This window comes from Bos indicus x Bos taurus, chromosome 18 (assembly GCF_003369695.1).
Source record: "Bos indicus x Bos taurus breed Angus x Brahman F1 hybrid chromosome 18, Bos_hybrid_MaternalHap_v2.0, whole genome shotgun sequence".
Lineage (NCBI taxonomy): Eukaryota > Metazoa > Chordata > Mammalia > Artiodactyla > Bovidae > Bos > Bos indicus x Bos taurus.
The window spans coordinates 11807490-11831497 of NC_040093.1; the positions used below are offsets into that span (position 1 = coordinate 11807490).

General features: G+C 46.5%; 1 protein-coding gene across 1 annotated transcript in view; it reads right to left on the reverse strand.

The window, feature by feature from the left end:
- ARHGAP35 (Rho GTPase activating protein 35) overlaps nucleotides 1-24008 on the reverse strand; it is a 115644-nt gene that overhangs the window by 43647 nt on the left and 47989 nt on the right. The window contains exon 3 of the mRNA XM_027515373.1: nucleotides 16044-16188. Coding sequence (XP_027371174.1) covers nucleotides 16044-16188 — 145 coding nt within the window. The remainder of the gene's footprint in view (nucleotides 1-16043; nucleotides 16189-24008) is intronic.

A 24008-nucleotide genomic window follows, 5' to 3' on the forward strand; every position in this document is an offset into this window, starting at 1 on the left:
TAACACCCACACTTTCTGTACTGCCCCACAATCCTTCCCCCACTAGCTGTTACCACACAGATGGGGGCAGCTTAGAACTGAGGGGCTTCTTAGAACCCAAATCCTTATATTCAATTCAATTCAGATTGGCTGTTTTCACCTTGTTTTTCTTCCCCGAGTCTCAGACATTAAAACAACCACAACAACTACATGACCTACATTTTTCAAAGCTCAGAGGAATTCTGAATTTACTCAGATTTGGGGGTCCTTCACCCCCTTCATGGGTGATGAAGGAACACACGCTTTTCACAGAAAGCCCAGGACAGGAAGTGAAATACCTCATTACAGATTAAGTTTCCACAAAAACACTCTCTGGCTGCCACAACCCAAATGCCGGCTCCTGACAACCACAAAAGAAGAAAGAGTTTTTTGTTGTGGTTTTTCAAACACAAAACAGAAACACTGTAGGTGCAGTTATCAGAAGCTACACACTAGAAATGTCTCGTTTCAAACAAACTGCAGCTCACCTGAAAAGATAAATTGTGTGAGTTTGTTTTTACACTGCTGGGAGGCCACCGAATTTAAATAGACAAAGGAGTCCAGCCAAGAGGGAAAGAATGCAAACTGGGGTGAAATCACAAGGCCTTGTACCATCTCTGTTTGAAAAAGTGGATTCAATTGTCCGATACCCAAGTAATCTTACATTTCAAACAAACAAACCACCTGAGCACCTGATTCAATACAAAAGAGTGAACTGATCTTTTTAGACCAGGATTCTCAAGTGATGCTCTTCCATGTCTTCTTCCACCAGCTTCAGTCCTCCTGACTTTCTGTGGCCTCAGTTCCCACTCCTACTGACCCAATTGCTCTGCTTTGGTCAAGTGAACACAAAGATCCCTGCCCGTGGTCTCTGGAGAGCTAGGCCCCAAGGGGAGGCATAAATGAAGAAAGCCACCCCTTAAGGACCTCAGGGGCCGTGACGTCTGTCTGCATCAATCACCCTGCCACCTCTGGTCTTCTGCTTAGGCTACCACGACAAAACGTCTCAGCCTAGACAGTGCAAGACCAAGGTGCTGGCCAACCTGGTTTCTGGTGAGAGATCTCTCAAGCCTCCTCTTGTAAGGACACGAATCCTCTTAGACCAGGGCCCCACCCAATGACTTCAATTAACCTCGATACAGGGAAAACCAGCCGTAGCAGAGGCATGTCTAGAGACGGAAGCTTAAGAAAGACCGGGGATCTGTCATGTGGGAGGGGAGACAACATATGAGGCAGCAGGAACAGTGATGAGGGGAGGCCTGGAGGCATGGAATTGCACAGCAGAAAGAGAGATGAGGCTGGAATGGCCTGCTAGGACCAGCAAGTGACCCATCTGCAAGCCATTTCTGGCATTCTTCCAGTTCTGGCCTTAATCCAACCTCCCTGCCCTGGGCCCCGCTACATGCGAATTACATACACACCTCCACCCTTTCAGGTCTAAAGGTTTAGAGGAACCCATCAGCATTATGAGAGACTGGGCACATATGCAGAGAAAGGAAGCCCAGAATGGAGGAAGATTTGCAGAAAGGCAGCTAGATCAACTGCAACTTTTTAAGATCAAGTGCTTTTAAGTCTTCAAGGGTCAGAACTGGTCTCCACACAGTACCCAAGATTGTTTTATTAAACAAAGGCCAATTACTGTCCCTTCACTTAAAACCCTCCAATGGCTTCTTACCTCACTCAGAATAAAAGCCAAGGTCCTTAACCAGGAATGCTTCAGTCTCGGGAATTTTATACTTGATGTTCTGTCTGGAAGGTTCTTCCCTGGGTAACTGCATGTCTCCTTTCCTCACTGACTTCAGGCTCTCATCAAAAGGCACTCTCACCCAGCCCCCCTATCTAAAATTTTAACACTCAACCCGGACATTTCACATACCACTCTCCTGCTTCATTTTTTTCCCTCTCAAGCACTAGTCACGAAGATTCTTTATATTTTGTCAGTCACTGTCTCCCCCACCAGAATGCACTGCATGTTGCACGAGGGCAAGGATCTCCTATCTCTTTTGCCCAATACTGTATCATCAGCATCTTCAACAGTACACGGCACACAGTACAGACGGTGCTCGGTATCAATGTGCTGAACGAACGAGAAAGGACAGGATCCTCACGCACTCCAGTCCTCTGGCTCTCTGGAACCAGGCAGAGTAATAAATGCACAGTTATCTAACGAGTGAGGTAATACAGAGCTGAAGACGGCTCTGCAGAAAAAAAGATCCCCAAGTACACGTAACAGACGTCCTGACTGTAAGGGGTGAACACCTACAGAGGGATTAAAAACCCACCCAGAAACGACTGAAGGCCAAGCAAGAAGTCACTACTGAAAATTTCTCCACAAAATGACGAGGTCTCCCCTTTTCTGAGTGTTTAGGTTGTGCCAGGCCAAGTGCCTTACACACATGATCTCATTCAGTCCTTATAACCCTAATAAGGTGCATTAGCTGCATTTGACGGAGGGAGTACAGAGCTCAGAGATGTGAAGCGGTTTAACTAAGAAATGCAGCTGAGCTGGGCTTGCGAACCAGGTGTGACCAGTTCCAAAGTCCCTGCTTGACCGCTTGGCTCGTAAGCCCTTTGAAACTCAGAAAGGGGAGTGAGTCAAGGGGCTGCTCTTCCTGGAGGGAGAGGCCTGGGCTGGACCCGGAAGTGAGGTACCTCTGCAGAGGGGAGGGGAACAAAGCCCGGTGAAGGAGAGGGTTTGGCAAGCTGAGAGGCCCAGTGGGAGCGAGGACACACTGCAGCGTCAGAACTAAGAGCAGCAGCGACAAAAGCTATCTGACCACGTACAGCCTGCCAGGGACTGTTGTAAGGTTTTTTAACGTACTGAATGGCCTCAGTGATTCAAAGTAATATCATTATCCTCATCTTACAGTCAAGGAAACTGAGTCACAGAGAGGTTAAACACTAGTTCACAAGCAGCAAAACAGAGATTTGGACCCAGGCAGCCCGGCTCCAGGTTCTTACTGTACAGATTAGTCAGCAGAAAGAACAAAGGGGGAGAAGGCCATCAAAGCACACGCACCATGCACGTGCACATGCGCACAGTCTCCACAGGCACATGGCAAGTTCTCCCGGCTTCTCCATGGCCCGCCCCCAGTTACTAGTAACAGTTGCAATCTGTCCTCTCCCCAGCTCCACCCCCTGCCTTCATCTGCCCTGATGCGCTTGTTGCCAGGCTGTTTCCCAAAGGCCTCTGATCTAATGGCAAGCGTTTCTCCCCAAAGATGCTCCCCTCAATTAGTGGTGAAATTTAAATCTGCCATGCAGACAGCACTCTGCTCATTTATCCAGGCAAACGAGCTCAATAAGGAGGAAGGTCACAGCTCTAAGTATGTGTCAAAGAGCATTTTACAGAGGGCTTCCATTTGCACAGAGGAGCCATGGACCACCTCTGACCTGCAAACAAAGCAGACAAGCTGATCTTCAGCCCCGGCTGCAGGGCTCCACGCTCACCCCCAGAGACCCTGGGGGAAGAGCCTCACTTTCAGACTCTGCTTCACCCTTCCCCCCCCTCACAAACTGCCCTCGGGGTTCAACCTTTCACTCTCAGAGATTCACTGGAAGGTGTCAACAAGAACACCTACTTATCTGTGCCACAAATGGCTAAAACTGAATCTGAGCAATGCCCTGTGATGGCCTGTCAAGTAAAACCCACGGGGTTATCAGGATCTGCGCTAACCACAGTCTCAACTCAGAACCACAAGGAGAGCCCCAGCAAAGAGCTACACCACAAGGCACTGGAAGAATTCAAGATTCTTCCAGCCAGGCACACTCTGCAATAGGAGTGATCTAGCTGCTAAAGCAATGTATGACACAGCTTTGTGTACCCACACCCACCCCTGCCAGAACTACCCCCTACCCCTTAGAAGATGGGAAACACAAAGCCATAAATGGGTAGCAGAGATCCCCTTACGGCTGTAGCTCTCAGCCTCATTGACTTATTGCCTCTTCAAGAACTGATATGTGCGTCAAGACAGATTTTAAACCAACGTGTTCAACGTGCTAAAAGTAACGATTAAAAATGCCTCACCCCTGGGGATACAATTGCAGTACATGAGTGTACATACATGCACCAAATTTCACAGACAAGAATGTTCACGGCAGCACTATTCATAACAGCCCCAACTGGCAAGTGCCCAGATATCCATGAAGAACAGAATGAATAAGTCAGTAGTGGATGAGTCACATGATGGAACAGTATACAGCAATGAGAATGAGTGAGTCACGCAGTCATGGGTGAGTTTAGAGATCCACCCACAGATAAATCGCAGACATAATGCTGAGTCAAAGAAGCTAGGCCACAGCGATGCATCTGGGATGAGGCCATCAGTAAAGTATAAAAGCAGGCAGAACGACTCTGTAACCGTCAGAAGCCAGGGTAGTGGTGACCCTGCTAAGTTTTGAAGGGAGTTGGTCATCTTCAGTACCGGGTACTGGTTATACGGGTGTATGCAGTTAGTGGTTATTCATTGAGCTGTACTTAACAGGAGTGCCCTTTTCTTAATGGATACTATACTGTGCTGTTTGTTGCTGTTCAGTTGCTAAGTTGTATCCAACTCTTTGCAACCCCATGGACTGCTGCATGCCAGGCTTCCCTGTCCTTCACTATCTCCTGGAGTTTGCTCAAGCTCATGTCCATTGAGTCAGTGATATATACTTTAACGAAAAGTTTTTTAAAAACTGCTTATGGGGAATTCCCTGGTGGTTCGGTGATTAGGACCCCATGCTGCTACTGCAGAGGGCAAGGGTTCAATCCCTGGTTTGGGAACTAAGATCCCACAAGTCTATATGGCTAGTAAATAAACAAACAACTAAATAAAAACACTTGATTCTGCCACCTCCTCCTTTCCCATTAAAAAAATTACAAATTAAAAACAAAAAAGAAAAAAACCACAACTGCATATAGCCACTGTCTAATCTCATCCATTACTGTTTGGGGAAGTGTACTGTTGGGCTTTCCACAACCACAGGAGCTCAGTAACAGGAGCCACAAAATGATGGCCAGCATGGACTGAGAACCGCGTACCAGGCACTATGCTAAGAACATCACAAACAGAAGTTCATTTCATTCTAAAAAATTCCCTTTCAAAGAGCTATTATTTTTACTCCCAATTTGAAGGAACTGGAATGAGGCTTAGACAGCTTAAGGTCAGCTACTGCTTGGGAAAGTCAGGACACCAGAGGTGACTCAAAAGCTCACGGACTTAACACTTGGCTACCTGAATGGGAAAGGGGTTCACGTTATAAACACAGAAACTGCACTATGCCCCCATTTTTCTTTTTCATGACACTAACCTTTTTATTGAGTCCAGGCCAACTGTCTTGTAAAATGTATCACACTCAGATTTTGTCTGATTATTTCCTCATGTTAAGATTCAGACCAAGTGTTTCTGGCAAGGAGGCGTACGATGTTAGGATGAACTGCTACTGGGGGTGCCAGCCCTGACCACCTTTTGATTAAGTGGTAACCCCCCACATCTCTCCATTATAAAGGTACATTTTCCCTTCACAATTAGTAATGCATTGGGTGGTATTTTGAGACCATGCAAACATCAAGTTCCCTCTGTACTTTTTCTCAGTGATTAACCATTGAGGCATAATTTATATATAATAAACTGTATACATTAAAAGTGTACAGCTTAAGGGACTTCCCTGGTGGTACAGTGGCTAAGAATCTGCCTTCTGATGCAGGGGACACGGGTTCGATCCCTGGTTGGGGAACTAAGATTCCACGTGTGGTAGGGCAACTAGACCCACACCACAGCTAGAGAGCCCGCGTGCTGCAATGAAGCGCCACAACCAGGACCCGAGGCAGCCCAAAGCATACAGTTTGCTAATTCTGAAAATCACATACGTGAGTAAGATCAGCACCACAATCCAGATATGCAACGGTTCCGTCACCCCCAGAAGGTTTCCCATGGCCCTTGGCAATCAGTTGTTCTTGTCACCCCCAGCTCCCAGGCAACCCGGATCCGCCCCGTCACTATAGATTAGCGTGCATTTTCCAGAGCCGTATAGAAATGGAACTATAATCTGTCATCTTTGGTCTGGCTTCCATCCCTCTCAGCATATAATGATCCTGAGGCCTGACAGTGTAGCCGGGTGTGGCAGTAATTCATCCCTTTTGGCCTCCGAGTAGTATTCCAGGGGGTGGATGAACCGGTTTGTTCATCCACCTGAACGGCAGCGGTGAGGGTTCTAGCTGCTCCCTGTCGCCACTTGGTCCTGTCAGTGTGTTAGTCTCCAGTGGCTTTAAAACCCAATCATGTTCCTTGCCTGAATTAATTATTCAGTCGTGTAATTATGCCTATCTCCTCCACCCCTGGATATCATGACGGCAACTTTAGTTCAACACAGTGCCTAGCATTAATTAATACAGTAATGGATTAATCCAATAAATATCTGCTGACTGAAGGGAATCTGCCATCCTCCACCACCACCACCACCACCACAAGATGGTAAGCTAAACATTTTTAAACCTATTAATGAATTATCAGGACATTTCTGTCTTTCTACAACCACTTGGGACTGTATCTGGATTTTTCCACTCCATCAGAAATGTCAAGCTTGACTATCAAGGAGTGCCCCTGGAAGTCAGACAGGAAAAAACCCTTTTGCATTACACAGCCTGCTACGTGCAGGAACTGAAACCCCAACGCAGGGTAGTGTGGCTCAATGCCAGAACTTCCCACAAAGAGCTTTTAAAAATAAATGTGAATTTCAGGGGCAATGTTGTGCCCAGGCAGGTGCTGCCTTGAAAGGCAGTGTCCCGGTGCTCTTACCAGATTTGGGGTAGGACTCCTCCCAGAGAGCAGGGGAAGAGAATATAAATGCTGCCGCCTTCTCTCCAGCCAAGCTAACCCTGCACTTTATTGATCCTGAGGTCCTCTCTGCAATGATAAAAGACCGTGCTGGCCCCTGACTGTACTTCCCAAGAGTCACCTTCCCTCATCTGGGTTCTTACAGCAAGAAAACAATCTCGAGTGAGATGAGATCACGGATGCCAAGTGCCCAGTACAGCACCTGGATCACAGCAAGCACTCAATGAATAAATGTGTCAGGAACAGAAGACGGGGAGAGTTAACACGATGGCAGACCATCTTTGGCATTATTATTTTACACAGCTGCAGGCTTCCTTGACTATATGGAGTTTCCCACTCCATACAGATCAAGAGAAATTAAGATGCATTAACCATACCAGGGCCTACCAATTATTTACATGGTTCAGTCTGAATACATTATAATTAAAGATGCAAAAGAGGGAGGGGCCTTCTGTCCAAATGAAACCGCTTCTCCCTCAGAACGATTCTTCTCAGCTGCCTGTGGAACTTGCTACAGGTGCTGGAGTGCTCACCTCTCAGTAAGAAAGCGATGAAGAAAAGGACCGCTGGATGCCAAGAAACTTTTGCCACTGTCACCCTGCCCCTTCTCCCACTGCCAAAAGAAAAAGATTAAAAGTCACAGACAGGGCAAGAAGATGTGATCTTACACATTATTCAAAGAACTCATTCCTAGAGAATGCTATTTTTAGTGAAACGGCCGACACATGAGGCTGAGGGCCTGGGGAGTCCGTGCCGCAGAGCACGGATGAGCAGGCACGCGGCTCTCAGTCTGCAGTGCACTAGCCCTTCCGGGACGGGGAGGGGTGACCCCTGGAAGCTCCCTTGGGGAGCATCTGTGCTGTGCGACGGGGCTGTTTCTCCCAACTTGGGGAAGGGAGCCTTGACTCAAAACTGGCCCAGAGACTCGGGATTTAAAACCTCAGTTTTGTGACCACCGTGAGATATAAAGACAGCATTCTTATCCGCAGAAACTAGTCTCAGGATGGTGAGCAGGCTCTCCAAGTGAGTTCTCACCCCAACTCCAGGGAGATAAACTGTCCAGAAGTGAATATTCCCACTCCCTGCCCGGCACAGAGACCTGAGGTCAGCTGGGCTGACGCGCCCCTGCACCGAGAAGTCACACTGCTATGGAAGGGAAGCGGGGACCCCACAGCCCCGACCAATTTCTCACATGGGTGAAAACTGGAAGAAAAAGTTCCCTACAAAAAAAAAAAAAAGAAAAAAAAAGCCAGAAACATAAAGTCAGTCCGACCCGCAGCCAGCACCTCTGCCCACTGCCAGGCGGACCCCAGAAAGGCTGCAGGAGAAGGCACCTTTCCCAGCCCTCGATGCGACCAGAGCCGGGAGACAGAGCCTAACATCCCACAAGCACGGACAGGGGCTGGCCCTGGGCTGGGCTGGGCTAAAGGCACCTGCAGGTCATCTGAACACTCTTCTACCCCCTGGCCCTTTCTTGAACACGTTCCAATTTTAGAAAATATGGAACAAAGATAAATGAATTGGTCAGAAAGCTCAGGGAAAAAAACAGGTGCAAACCAGGACCAATCTCCACCCACATTACGAGCTGACCTAAGGATACGGAGGAGGCGCTCCAACAGAACCCTGGGAACGCAGGGGCAGCGCACCTGGAGGCGAGAAGGCAGCAGCCCTTTCTTCTTGGTTCGCATCTAGCAAGAGCAGCCAATTTTCTCACACAGTGCGGGATCGAGGCCCAGCAGTCCCAGGAAGATGAAACTGGCTGCAAAGCTCCTCCCCCCATATTCCCAGGGACCCGCGTGGGCCCAACTCTTGCCACCCTTTCTCCGGTCAAAGGTTAAAACACAGTCAGCTTGCAGATGAAATCTTAAAAGATGATGCACAAGAAACACAGTGTTAAACCAAAAAACAAGCTGTGGAACAGCAATGTGACCTCATGCTTTTAAACATTTGGGGGACAGTATTAGCAGAAAATATAATCCAACTATTAATGCAGATTACTTCTGGAGAGCTGGGATTATAAGGGACTTTCTGTTACATACCTACACAGTATCTATGTTTATAATAATTTTTTTATAGTGAGCAAGTGTATTGCTCTCATAATACTTTTTTTTTTTTTAATTCTGGCTGTGCTACACAGCTTGCAGGATCTTAGTTCCCTGACCAGGGAATGAACCCAAGCCCCCTGCCTTGGAAGTGTAGAATCTTAACCATTGAACCGCCAGGGAAGACCCCAAAAAATACTGTTAAGGTGAAGTGGTCCCAACTCATAACGGTCACACCAGTTCCTCCAGTGCAAGGCTCTGCCTGGTTCCCACTGTGACGCTGGCTGTGACGCGGCAATTGAGTAGCAACAGAGACTCTGGGGTACGGAAGGCCTCCCTGTGGCTGGTGGAACACCAGCTCCCAGGCACTGCCCCTGAAAATCACGATGCAGTATTTTATTTGCCTGGATGAGCACAGTGTCGAGACACAGGAGATGGACACAGAAACGGGACACAATGACGTCTGACTCTGAACTGCACGGGCCAGCCCGACAAACAAGCTTCATCTGGAATATCATCCGAATCGGCTGCAAGTGACTGCCTGGTATCCCATGTGGAAATGGGGTCGTATGGTAGTAATATCTACCATGAGTAAGGCGGGGTGGGGCGTGGTCAGGTGGCAGCACAGACCTCCCCTAAGGAAGTGCAAGTTCAAGACTTACAGACATGGCTGCCAGGGGAAGGATGGGGGAAGGATAGTTAGGGAGTTTGGGATGGACATTTACACAGTGCTGTATTTAAAATGGATAACCAACAAGGACCTACTGTACAGCACAGGGAACTCTGCTCGATGTTATATGGCAGCCTGGATGGGAGGGGAGTTTGTGGGAGAATGGATACGTGTGTTATGTATGGCTGAGTCCCTTTGCTGTCTGGCTGAAACTATCACAACATAGGTAATTAGCTATACTCTAATATAAAACAAAAAGTTAAAAGAAAAACTATAAGTTCAGTATAAATCAGTCCAAGCTGGGGGAAAAACCTGATCCATAATTTATTCATTCACCAAAATGTAAGCGAGTCCCTGCGCCCACTTTACAGCTGCGCTCTGTCCAGGGAGGGAGGGGGCAGTGCTGCTGCCCGCCACCCTGTCTGTGGTCTGGCCCTCGGCTCACGCAGGAGCCACGTGACGATGAGGTGGTGGCCCGTGGTGTCAGAAGGGGGCCGAGGACGCCGGAGAACCACAGACAGCACACCACAGAAGGGGGCAGTCCACATGGCAACTGTCTAGACTCTTCAGAAAGACTCAGCATTAAAAAAGGAAGGCAGTGAGAACTGTTCTCAACTAGAAGGGACTAAGGAGGCAATCGATAAATGCACTGTGAATACTGACAGGATTCTAGCACAAAAATTTCAGCTCTAAGAGGCAGTTTTAAGTCAACTGAGTACATCTGAGTCAACACAGACAGTGTAAGAAATGCTCCTGAATTAATGCTAATATTCTTAGAGAAGTCCTAGCGCCAAAGAAGTGATGCTTTTGAACTGTGGTATCGGAGAAGAGTCTTGAGTCCCCTGGATTGCAAGGAGATCAAACCAGTCAATCCTAAAGAAAATCAATCCTGAATACTCATTGGAAGGACTAATGATGAAGCTGAAGCTCCAATACTTTGGCCACCTGATGCGAAGAGCTCATTCATTGGAAAAGACCGATGCTGGGAAAGACTGAAGGCAGGAAGAGAAGGGGACAACAGAGGACGAGATGGTTGGATGGCATCACCGACTTGATGGACATGAGTTTGAGCAAGCTCTGGGAGTTGGTGATGGACAGGGAAGCCTAGGGTGCTGCAGTCCATGGGGTCACAGTCAGACACGACTGACTGAACAATTCTTAAAATTGATAATATTATTCCAGTTATGGGGGAAAAAGTTCTTAAGCTTAGGGATATATCCTGAGATTTTCTGGGAGCCAAGTGACATGGTGTCTGCAGCTCACTTTCAAATGGCTTAACAACATACAATTGTGGGGAGAAAGGGAAAAAAGTGGCAAAATGGTACCCACTGGTGAATACTGGGAGATTACTATTCTTTCCATGGGTTTTACCATGTTCAAATGTAACAGTTAGGGAGAAAAGAGAAGTCATAACTCGGTACAGCTGACCAGCAACAGGAAGACCAAACACTCCAGGTGAAGCTGAGCATGGCGAGCAGCCTGCACCGAGCACTCCGTGGGCCGGCGCCACACTCGCTGCCCGATGCACAAGACCCCCTGAGCCCCGGCAGCCAGGGGGCCGGTCCCGCCATCGCCTTCAGGTTACAGATGAGTGGGCGGCAGAGCGGAGATCTAAACTCTATCTAACTGCAGATCTGAAGCGATGTATTGCTCTTCCCAAATGCCTCTCCTAGCCAATCTGTTTTAAGTACATCAGGGGAAAATGCTACAGGGGCCGGACAACAGAGGAATGGCTGAATTATCAGTGATACAGCCATTTAATGGAACACTGTACAGCAATTAAAAGTCGTATTTTCACAGGGTGTTTAATGACAGGGGAACATGCTCACAAAACAATGTCTGGTTTAAAAAACAATGCATCTCAAAAAATGGTCCTTTGATGTAACTCTTAGTTACTGAGTCCTTTTTTCTGCAGGAAAACAGGAGTAGGTAGGCTGGTAAACTCAGGGCTCTTCAGCGTCATCTGAGTTACGCTACACAGTTTTTGGGAACTATAATACCACATAACCTGAATTATGTAAAATCAAACACCTATACACACGCCACGTGATTCCCTGCTAGCTCAGCTGGTAAAGAATCTGCCTGCAATGCGGGAGACCCTGGTTCGATTCCTGGGTCGGGAAGATCTCCTGGAGAAGGGATAGGCTACCCACTCCAGTATTCTTGGGCTTCTCTGGTAGCTGAGACGGTAAAGAATCTGCTTGCGATGTGGGAGACTTGGGTTTGATCCCTGGGTTGAGACGATCTCCTGGACAGGGGCATGGCAACCCACTCCAACATTCTTATCTGGAGAATCGCCATGGACAGAGGAGTCTGGAGAGCTACAGTCCACGGGTCACAAAGGGTCAGAGACGCCTGAGCGACTAAGCACACACACCCATGCAGAGAAACAAGACTATAAGGCAATACAACAAAACACCTGCAGTGGTTTTCATTAAATGGAAAATCAATGAATCTTCAAATTCTTTTTCACAGTTTCTGCCTTCTGTTGAATTTTTACAACAAACACGCTTAAATTTTAGAGAGTCAAAAACAAGTTCTTTTAGGAAACTGAGTACTCAAAAGACATCTGCTTCCAACACACATTAAGCTCACAGATACCACATCTAAATTTTTTCTTGAAATTCTATAAAAATAGAAATTAATGCTAATGAAAGGAAGCATGTGACTAGAATTTAAGGGGAGAAGGTAAGAAAGAAGAAAACAATGGAATTACGGTATTCTAGGCCAAAAACCAATCACTCCATCAACAACTAATGGACATTGTGTGCCGGGCTCTCGGAGTCCGGAGGAACAGAGAATCCTGTTCTCAGGACTGAAACATGCTGAGAAAAGCTACCAGGGAGGTTACACTCCAAGGGCTACTGGGGGTGGAAGAGTCTTGAGGAATGAGGACAAGTTCCAGAGGCAAGGAGGAATGTGGGACACATTTCAAACCACACAAAAGACATATGCAGGGCAGAGAAATGCAAAGAAATTCTGCTCTGGCCATACCCTTCTAATACACTGTGTATTCTTGTGAAACAATTTTAAAATCAATGCCTGCAGTGGTATAAAACAAAGAAGGGGGAGGGAGGGAGGGAAAGAGGAAAGGACTGAGGGAAGAAGGCAGGCAGACAACCACGGCAGGACTGTGTGCAGGAGGGAGGAGTCAGCATCTGGGAGGCAATGAGGAAGCAAGAAGAGGTTTACAGGAGAGGGACTGTCAAGAATTGGGATGGACCGAGGAGGGTGATGGTGGGGCAGGAGAAATGAAGTGGAGGAGACAGAGCCAAGAGGTGACGGAAGGGGAGCGACATACTTGGGAACTGATGCAATGAGTCCGAGAGGACGCTGAAGTTCCAAGCTCTAGGGTGTCAGAGTGAGCAATGGGGCATCTAATGGAGCTTTAAGAGAAGCAGAGGCTCAGTGGGGGCTGCTGGTGACCTGGGGACAGGGCCGAAGAGGTCACACCTGAAAGGACTCTCGGGTAAGAAAGAGTACTGAGAAGCGGTGGATGGAAGAAAAGCTAAGCCCAGTCTAAGAGTCGGGAGAAGCAAGATGGGAATGACAGATCAAGCCCACTGAGGTGCTGAGCTAGGGGGTGCTACCCTAGCGGACGACTTCAAGCATTTGTTGCTACCACAGGCGAGCCAGTCAAGGAGCCCAGTCCTAAGAGGCTCTACTGAAAAGGGAAGCTGACAGGAGAATCCTAACCAATAAGTGAAGAAGGAATTAGAGCGATCGTTGTCTCAGGGAAGAAGCATCAATGGATGCTAAAACTATGTGCATGTGTTAGTCGCTCAGTCGTGTCTGACTTTTTGCGACCCCACGGACTGCAGAGGACCCCAGGCTCCTCTGTCCACGGGATTCTCCAAGCGAGAATATTGGAGTGCGTTGCCATGGCCTCCTCCAGGGGATCTTCCCGACTCAGGGACTGAACCCGGGTTTCCTGCAATGACAGGTGGATTCTTTACCATCTGAGCCACCAAGAAAGGTGAAAACAAGAGGAGAAAACACAGTCTCAAAGCATCTCCCTACAAAGTACTTATTCAGGTAACGGGAGAAAGAGTAGCGTTACAGTGGAGAAGCTCAGCAGACAGCACCACCTTAACCAAGGGATCAAAGAGAAGATCTCCAGTGACGGGACACACTGACAGCACAGGCCACTTGGTACGAGGCCCCAAGAAGGACACAGCCTCGCTTCCCTGATGTTTCTTCCAAAAGGGTAAGCATGAACCTAATCATAAGGAAACATCCAAAAAAAAAAAAAAAAAATCCAAGTTGAGGAAGCTCCTCCAAATGACCAATCTGTGTTTTTTAAAATCATCAAAAAAAAAAAATCATCAACACCATGAAACAGAGAAGGCAATGGCACCCCACTCCAGTACTCTTGCCTGGAAAATCCCATGGATGGAGAAGCCTGGTGGGCTGCAGTCCATGGGGTCGCTGAGGGTCGGACAGGACTGAGCGACTTCACTTTCACTTTTCACTTTCATGCATTGGAGAAGGAAATGGCAACCCACTCCAGTGTTCTTGCCTGGAGAATCCCAGGGACGGGGGAGGCTGGTGGGCTGCCGTCTATGGGGTCGCACACAGTCGGACACGACTGAAGTGACTTAGTAGTAGCAGTAAGACCATGAAAAACAGATCAACTGAACTGTTCTAGATTAAAGGAGACTAAAGAGACTCCATAATTAAATGTACTATGTGGTCTGAGATTAGCTTTTGGACCAAAAAAGGTTTTATCTTTTGCTATTAAAGGATGTTAATATGGCAACTAATGAAATGAAACATTTATAGGTTAGATAGGTTAGTACTGGGTATTAATGTCATAATTTTGATAACTGCAGTACATAAAGAGAATGCTTTTAGGAAACACCCACTGAAGTGTTTAGTGTAAAGGTGTATCATGTCTGTAGCTTTCAACCATTTTAGGAAAAAGATACACAGTCATGCAGGGCAGGGACCTATGATACAGGCAGTGTGGTAAAATGTTAACATTTAAGGAACCTGGAATTGTAACTTTTAAACTTCTTACAGCTTAAATTTTGGTAACTTTCTTATAAATCTGAAATTACTTCAAAATAAAGTCAGGGAACAACCCCTCTAAATGATACAAATTATCTCTCTCAAGTGTTGGGTCAACAAGGAAAGGCTTGAATTACCCAAACCTGCTTCCTGCACACTTCCTCCTGCCCAAGGCAGAGGTGCAGGAAGAAGCTGATGTAAAACCAAGGTCAAGAAGAGAGACCCTGACAAAAGGCTCTGGGTACAGAAGGACGAAACTGCAGATCTGTCATAATTATGCAAGGTCAATCCTGGGGTGACTAAGGAAACCCTGGTAACAACTCAAAGTCTACAGAGCACTTAATTTGAAATCCAATTCCCCTGATTTGGCACAACCTGAGTAAATATTAACACCATCGTTCAGCTTAATATGCTACTGAAATTATCAGTAGGCTGTCCATACCACACAATACTTAATATCATTACAGGTAATATCGAAATTAGAAAGAACACATAGGGAGATTATAATCCCTACCTTGGTTTCAAATTAGTATAAGCCTATAATATTCTTGAGCTCAACTCCTAAAGCTCAAGAATCCACATAACCATGTACCCACTATACTTCTCAAAAGCTCATCAGCTTTCACAGTATCCAGGAGAAAATCAAGGGAAACAAGGAAGCTCCAGGGGTTACAAAAGAAATGCCAAGGATGGGAGCTGCCTGGAGGTCCAATGGTTAGGGCTCTGTGCTTTCACTGCTGGGGACCGAGTTCAATCCCTGGTCAGGGAACTAAGATCTCATAAGTCATGCGACATGGCCAAAAAGAAAAAAAAAGCGTGTGGGGGGAGGAAGGGAGAAACGCCAAGGAGACACGTTATGTTAGAGGAGCTCTAAATGAACAAAATAAATGTTTTTTAACACAGGTAAAATTTTATCACTTCAAGAGCAACACAGAAAATCTTAAGACAGTCAGCATTTGTGATAACACCAAGGTGTCAAAGGAATTGGAAATGCAGCTGCTTGATAAGATGGTATATAAGGATTCATTTTTTTACTGCAGGAAAAAAACTCTATCAATATATGAATTTCAGGCACCTGACTGATGGCCAACTACACATTCCTTTTGTTCAACCAAAATGTGTTACTATTTGTGTCCAGAACAGCGTCAAGGTCACTGATAAATGAGCCCCTTTCCCTGCTGAGAGACCTAGAGGGACAGACAGGCCGCACGCCATGACAGAGGGCTGGGGGCACCGAGAGGGTATTCTAACCAGCTTCAACGGCGGTCCTGATGCCACGGCCGCTCTCCTCCCATGCACCCAAAGGCCTCACAGCTACACCAAGATGCAGGAGCCATAAGTCCGACAGCTGTCGGGATTACTCAGCACCTTCTCAGAAAGCGTCTCACGGAAACGAGACATGATTCCAGAATCTCCAGATGGCTTACCCTCCAGAAAGCAGCCTGCAGACAGTGAAAACTGTAGCTTCTCTGAGGCGACACTTACCTGTGGCTTCAATGTACTCGATACATCGCTCGATAAACACAGGAATCGGCTTCTCCGGAGTCACCACGGTTGTCAAGGGCACCCCAAAATAGGTACTCTCCCAGGTTGCCTTTGTGATCGATGGCCGGGGTTTGGGCTTTGGTTTCTGTCCAGGGAAGAGGGAAAAAACACACAAAAACAAAGTGAGCCTCAACACACAACCCAAACATCAGTAAGTTCCAGAGGGGAACTCACAGTGGTACGGAAACGGTTAGAAGAAAGACTTCAAGCGGGATAAAGAGACTCACCTACTCATCTCATTCCTCCAAGTATCACACAAGACGCTGGCAAGCTGCCAGGTAGTCACACCTTGAGTGCGAAACTGCATTATCAGAACAAAGGTGTTTATAAGAAGCAGGCCGTGTTTATTTAATAACAATGAAAGGACTGGCCAACATCCTTTATCAGGCGTGCAATGGAGTAAACAGGAAATATTCCAAACATTCCACACAGATAATAGATACTATACACTCAAAAGATGGCTAAAATCTTTTTAAAAGATTAAAAAGTGGAATTGAAAACTAGTAATTTCCTCCTTCCAGACAAGAGCGCACACATTCTACTGCAAGTTCCCAGGAAGAACCCGCTCTGATGCATCCGTCTGGGGTTACCTCCCAATGGCTTCTGCACTGGGAGAGGGTAAAACCAACTAATGAGACATGACAAATAAGGTAACTCTTCGTTCCTTCCTAGAAGTCACCTCCCTCATGTAGGAGGAGTAGCAGAAGCAGCGACAGCTACTGGAGAGCTTACTATGTACCAAGGAAGTTCCGGATACCGTTGCTCTTCAATCTTAGGGCACTCCATCTCACCAAGGAAAATGTCTCACAGACACAGCGCGGAACCGACAGTGCGAGGGTTCAAACTCAGGAGGCTCTGTCTGCAAAGTCCGTGCTCACAAACATTACTGAGATATTTTGCTCCAAAATTATTCAAACCTTTTATTTTGAAGATCACATGAGGGAAAAAAAAATGCTCTAGACCAATGCTCAGTTTTCTAAAGCTACCTGAAATTTTGGCCTGTTATTAAGTGGCTGCTGCTATCTCCCCGTAGAGACTGCCTGAGGCAAACAGGCCCTGACTTCACACTTTTTATCAAAGAAGTATGGAAAAGAAAGTGACTTACAATTTATCTTCACGTGAAATAATTTAACCAACCTAGCCTCTCTCCAGCATCTTCTACTTACATGAAGTACAACATAATATAAAGGATTTAAGCTTCCAAATCTAACAGAATTTGGGTTTGAATGCCAAGTGACAGGTTCTATGTGGTCAAGTTGCTTAGCACCCGGGGGACAGTACCCTCCTCACAAGGTGGTCCTGAGGGTGACGTGATATGATGCACTGGAAGTGGCTCGGTGCCCAGAGGACACAGTTGCCCAACAGTGTGAGCTGTTACTCAAAGAGAAGGACTGAGCGTTTTCCATCATTACACACAGCAGCAACCGGACAACAAGGAGTCAACTGAGGCTCTCTCTTAAGGCCGCAGCATTTAAACTATAAGCTGCAGAATCTGACACACAAGGAAGACCACCTGGATTTAAGTGGCGTTCTTTCGGCCAACCCCAATCAGGCAGAACCTGCCAGTCAAAACCTCCGTAACAATACCATTGTTCTTCAGTAAAACCTTGAGGCTTCCAAATAAACTGTTGTTATGGAATGGAAAAAAAAAAACTCTAAGAGAGCTGCCAGGAAGCTATTTCTAATCACTGTAACGCCTCTGACCACAGTTCTAGTAAACAGACAGTAAATGTTAATGTCACACTTCCTCCACCCTCTCAATGCTCAAGCTGATGAAGTGTGTTCTAACAGTTTAAGTTAGCTAGAAAATTTAACTTCCATCACCTGAACACTTCTAAGTACCAAATTCTGGCTTAAATCCTTTATATGTATATTTCATTCCAGATTCACAATAGATCTGTGGGTATGGGTGTTTAAAACTCCATTTCACAGATGAAGACGCTGAATCCCAGAACAATTCAGTTATTTGCCCCAGTCAGTTCTGACTACAAAACCTGCCCTCTTAACCACTATGGTTCATTACCTTCCCTGGAAAGTTCTTGGGATATGGAGAACAAACAGATGATTAAATAAATGACTGAGGGTACACTGACAATCTGAACTTCTAAAGGTAATAAAGTCTCACATAAAATATACCAGGGATGTTTAAGCTGCTCAAAGAAAGAATGGGGCATGATGACAGCTATTCAAACAGCTACCAGGACTATTTCATGGAAAGAGAGCAGATTATCTTGTACAGTCATGTTGGGAGAGATGAGACAAAGACAAAGAGGCAATTTTGGCCAGAAGAATTTAAAAAACAAACAACCCCACCCCGCCCCAGCTGTTTAAAAAGGACAGGACTGCTCTGTCAATGTTCAAAGCAGAGGCTGCAACCAACGGGCAACACTCACTGTCGAGGAGACCCTGCCGTCAGATGGAAGGCTAGAGCGCTGCTCATACCCTCTCACCTCAGAGTCTAATGAGATCTAATCAAGCTCAGTGCTCAGCTTACAAATGGAGCTTGAGCTCTGGCCACAGTGTCAGCTCCCCTTGTTGAATGACCCGGATGTTCACTCTCATTCTAAGACTTAAACAAACTCTGCTTTACAGAACGCCAAAATAGTCCCTTGAAATAACTGAAGGCTCTCTAGAGTGTCACAAAACCAGGCAGGGATTCTTGCGCAACTAATTCCAAACCTTCTGAGGAAGGAAATCAAGACTGCGGTCCAGGCCAAGAGTCGGGCAGGACCGTTGCTATGGCAGGCAACACCGCAGGCATCTGAAGGGTTACTGGGCACATGTCGAGATGGAAATGCCATTCTTCTGAGTGGCCTGCCAGATGTCTCAGTCCCAGGTCAGACATGTGTCACTCATTAGGGCGTCGGCAGAGTGCTCTCAGCAGCAGGTCCTTGGAGAGAAGAAAATAACGCCATCCCAACAGCTATCTTCCTCTGGGCTTGTTCATTAGTGGGCTGGACTGAAAAAAGCAGCCAGCTAGAGGAAACCAAGCCCTGAGAATAAGCTACACATCTGCGTGTCTAAGTTTAGAGTCTGACTGGGTGCAAAATGGAAAAATAAGAGGAATTTATCAGGAGTGGCCGTGTGTTAGACACTCTGTATTAGGTGCTCTGCACTTATGTGAAAGCTCACAACCACCCTTCAAGGTAAGGGTTATTAGCCCCTTTCTACAGATGTGAAATCAGAGGCTCAGAGAGCAGCAGCACTGAGACAGCCAGGGTTCAGAGGCCAGTGACCTGCGAACGTCAAAGCCTCCTGTCCTGTCTCCTTTGTGACCTAGCTCCATGATGAAACGCCACAGACATAAACAAGGGACTGGGTCAGCTCAAAACCTCTTCACTTTGTCCTATGGACAAGCACTTTTTGAATAAATAACACAGTCCATTGTTCTTCATTTCACAGTTTCCTTAAAAAAACCTGTGAAGTTTTTTTTTTTTTAAGGAAAAAACTTTTTTCCTTAAGTTTCCTTAATGCCTGATTCTTAGGCCTGATACTAACCAAGTAGCAAAGAAAGAAATAAACCAACAGTTTCTGCCAGTGTCGCACTGGGGAGAAACAGTGGTTGGAATCTGCCCCCGGCTTCTGGCCTTTCCGAAACAAGTGCATAAAGGGGAAACTCCTGCTTATGGGACACTAAGCCCAGCCCACAGCTCCTCCAAGTTCACAGGGCAAGAAGATTAGAATGCCCGCCACACAGCAAGGAAAAGCCAAGAGAGGAGCCTTCTATCCATCTGTAAGATGCTGGGTTCTAGAGCCACGTGCGCAGCTGACACTTGAATAAAAACCGTGTCCAATGAAGTGCAAGGCCAGTGTTTCTTCATAGCTTTTCAGTTTAGTTGAGATGAGGACCCTCTCCGTGGGCAGAGTATTTTTCTTCTTCTGACATCGTGCTGCTCTTCCTAGGATGTGAGGAACTGAGGTTCAGAGAGTCTTGTTCATACTGACAGTACTGCATCACAGACTCCCTTTCAAGAAACACATGAGGGAATCAATTCCCTGTGTCACCCTATGGGCACCGGACAAGGAACAGGCATCCATATGCACACAGGGCTGGCTTCCTAACAGGCTAAGTTCCTAGTACACAGGAATCCACGCGATTCTCCTTTTCTCAAAGAAACTTATTTAATTTCTCTTCAGCTGTGCTGGGCCTTCACTGCTGCACTGGGGCTCTCTGGCTGCGGGCGCAGGGGTTGCCCTTCGTTGCGGTGCACGAGCTCCTCTCACTGTAGCGGCCTCTTGTGCTGCAGAGCACGGGCTCTAGAGCTCAGGCTCAGCAGCTGCGGTGCATGGTTTAGTTCCTCCGCGGCACGTGGAATCTTCCCAGACGAGGGATCAAGCCCATGTCTCCTGCACTGGCAGGCAGATTCTTATCCACTGCACCACCAGGGAAGCCCCTGTCTTTCCTTCTAAATGAATTATACCCAACGTCACTAGCAGCAGAGCTAACACTAAGACCAAAGTCCTCTCTCACCCTCGATGAATTTATAATCTAATTGGTATCAGAGAAGATATGTATCCAGAGCAAGCAGAGGTGCAGGAACAGCTATATAGTGATCCGAAACTGTCAACTTCAAATATTCTCTCCTGGTCTCCATAAATACCCTTGCTGCTGCTGCTGCTAAGTCGTTTCAATCGTGTCCGACTCTGTGCGACCCCAGAGACGGCAGCCCAACAGGCTCCCCCACCCCTGGGATTCTCCAGGCAAGAATACTGGAGTGGGCTGCCATTTTCTTCTCCAATAAATATCCTTATCCATGTCAAATTACTTATCCGGATTTTAAGGTCAGAAAATATGGTCACTGGAGTTGTAACACCTAACACAGCCTTCTAAATTCTTGGTAACCTACCTACGAAAGTAAATAAAAAACAGAATCCAGCCTGTGTTTTTTATTTTTGAGGAGGAATGTCATATACAGAACATAGTCTGGAACGGGGACAGTGTCCTCTGAATGGAGCAATTCTCCCCCTTGAGAGTGAAAGTGATACAATAAGCAAAGCCCGAGAGGATCACCCATATGGTTTGCCAAGCTGTACAATGGCCCACCCTGAACTGACTGTGAAGTGGGCGAAATCTTAGGAAAACCTAGAGATGCTGTAAATTACATTACTCCAGGTTTTCCCAAGTGTTCTCTTGCATTCCACATCCAACATTACAGCTTTCTGACTGGTGATGATTCTTGCATATTTCCAACACAGCTTCCAAAGGATTTTTTCAATTAAGTTATTCGTTCATGCCCCAAATGTATTTTTGGCTCTGCTGCTCCCGCTTCTGGCTCTGAAAAAAAATCTAAGCCCAAGTTTAACAGAAAACCCAAGGATGGAATTGTTCTTACTGGCAAACCCTATTATGAAAGCCCAAATGCTTAGCCTTGTCTCCTTCAAACTTGGAGCACCTTCACTTAGGGATGAACCACAGAGCAGCATGAAGTCTCCCAGCAGCCCCAGCCCTCCCTCTTGCAAGAAGGGGAAGGAAAGAAAGGCACGCCATCCCCTCAAAGGCCCCAGACAAACTTATAGACCATAGCTTTTTGCGCCACATGGGCATGAATCTGGGTCAATCCCTGCTGAACAGCCAATGCAACAGGAGGCTAAGCAGAGAGGAGGGCCCACTAGTTTCCGGAAATGTTCATAAACATTCCTGCCCACTTCACCACTCACTCAATCTAGACTTCTCAGAGTTGTGGGGCTCAGTTTTTACCTGCTAGCCTCCTCTCAAATACTGGATAAAAAGTATTTAGAAGGCCTTTCTCTATGGAAGTAGAGGTGATTCCCTGACTCGAGCTGAAATAACCTGAATTTCTACAATAATGAATCAGTATCACCAGGCAGTAGAGGAGAACAAGTTGGCTCAGTGAAAGTCAGAGCAATCTTCTGTTCTTTGAAAAATAGATTGAGGTTGCCTATTGTCATTTTTTTTTTAAAGAACAGGTGTGCTAAGCTAAAGCAGATAGTTAAAGATAGCCTATTTTTGTCACCAAAAACAAACTACAGCAGTTCTTTGGGCTTAAAATAAACTGAGAACCGAGTGACACCAGTTCAAAACAATTTCTCAAAGTTCCAGTTGCTATTTCAGCGTCTCCATGCCTTTTTTGTCCTCTATTCAAGCAGACACTGAAGCTAGAAACAAACCATCACGCTGTTCTTAGGGGGCAGTGTGGGGAAATAGATGTTTCTAGATAATAACCAGAGTCCTTTGTCTGAAATGAACAAGTTGACTGGGCTGACTGAGTGCTCCAAATGTGTGCCTGGCTACTGAATATTACCATCTTTCTCGGAGGCTGGACTCTAAAAACCCACAGAAAACCGAAGTCAGAAGACTGGGGTTCCCAAATCTCAACTCCTCCACTTAGTAACCATACTAACCTGGGGGCACCAAATGAGCCTCAGTGTCCTCATCTCTAACACCTGGATTTTAAAAAATCACTCCCTTAAGACTGGCAAGAGAAACAGATGATGAAGACGTACCCCAATATTCATCACAGCGCTGTTTATAATAGCCAGGACATGGAAGCAACCTAGATATCCATCAGCAGATGAATGGATAAGAAAGCTGTGGTACATATACACAATGGAGTATTACTCAGCCATTAAAAAGAATACATTTGAATCAGTTCTAATGAGGTGGATGAAACTGGAGCCTATTATACAGAGTGAAGTAAGCCAGAAAGAAAAACACCAATACAGTATACTAACGCATATATATGGAATTTAGAAAGATGGTAACAATAACCGTATATACGAGACAGCAAAAGAGACACTGATGTATAGAACAGTCTTTTGGACTCTGTGGGAGAGGGAGAGGGTGGGATGATTTGGGAGAATGGCATTGAAACATGTATAATATCATATATGAAACGAGTCGCCAGTCCAGGTTCGATGCATGATACTTGATGCTTGGGGCTGGTGCACTGGGATGACCCAGAGGGATGGTATGGGGGAGGAGGGTTCAGGATGGGGAACACATGTATACCTGTGGCAGATTCATTTTGATATATGGCAAAACCAATACAATATTGTAGAGTTAAAAAATAAAATTAAATTAAACAAACAAAAAAAATGGTGTGAGAATGCCTGGCACTGGGCCTGGCATACAGGCGGTGTCCAGCAAGTATAGGGAAGTGTCTGCAGAGCCTATCACAGGGATCCAGTGTCTCTGATTTTCTGCCTGCTTCTCCCTCACTCTCTGCACGTGCCACATTTTCTCAGCTCCAAGTCCCACACCTTTTTCTCAAAACTTTACCCCAAGAAGCCTCCATGTTCACTGACTTTTGCCTGCTTTACCCCTTAAATCTCAGTTTTAGGACTCCCCTGGTGGTCCAGTGGTTAAGAATCTGTCAGCCAGTGCAGGGGACACAGGTTTGATCCCCGGTCCACGAAGATTCCACATGCCTGGGAGCCACCAAGCCTGTGCAACACAGCTACTGAGCCCACGCACCTGGAGCCCGTGCTCTGCAACAAGAGAAGCCACCACCACGAGAAGCCCACACACCACAATGAAGAGGAGCCCCCTCCTGCTGCAACTAGAAAAAGCCCTGCATGCGCCGAGCAAGACCCAGTACAGCCAAAAATAAATTATTACCAAAAAAAAGTCTCAGCTTTATGTATCGTTTCCTCAGGGAGCTTTCCTGGATAGCTTACCCTAGTTGAGGGTAAAACTCCTTGCTATACAATCCCTTAGCACCCTGTACCGTCACTCTGGCCACATTCAAAATGTATGTAAACACATGGATAAAATCTGTCTTTCTCCGTTATGGTAAACTAGATGAACACAAGCACAACTACCACCCGTGTGACACTCAGCGCAAGGCCAGGCATACAAGCGCTCAGGGAACGCCCGTGCATGGAGCTGAATGTTTCTTTCCTGAAAGAGTGAATGGACATGTGCTTTGGAGCAAGCGTGCAAGA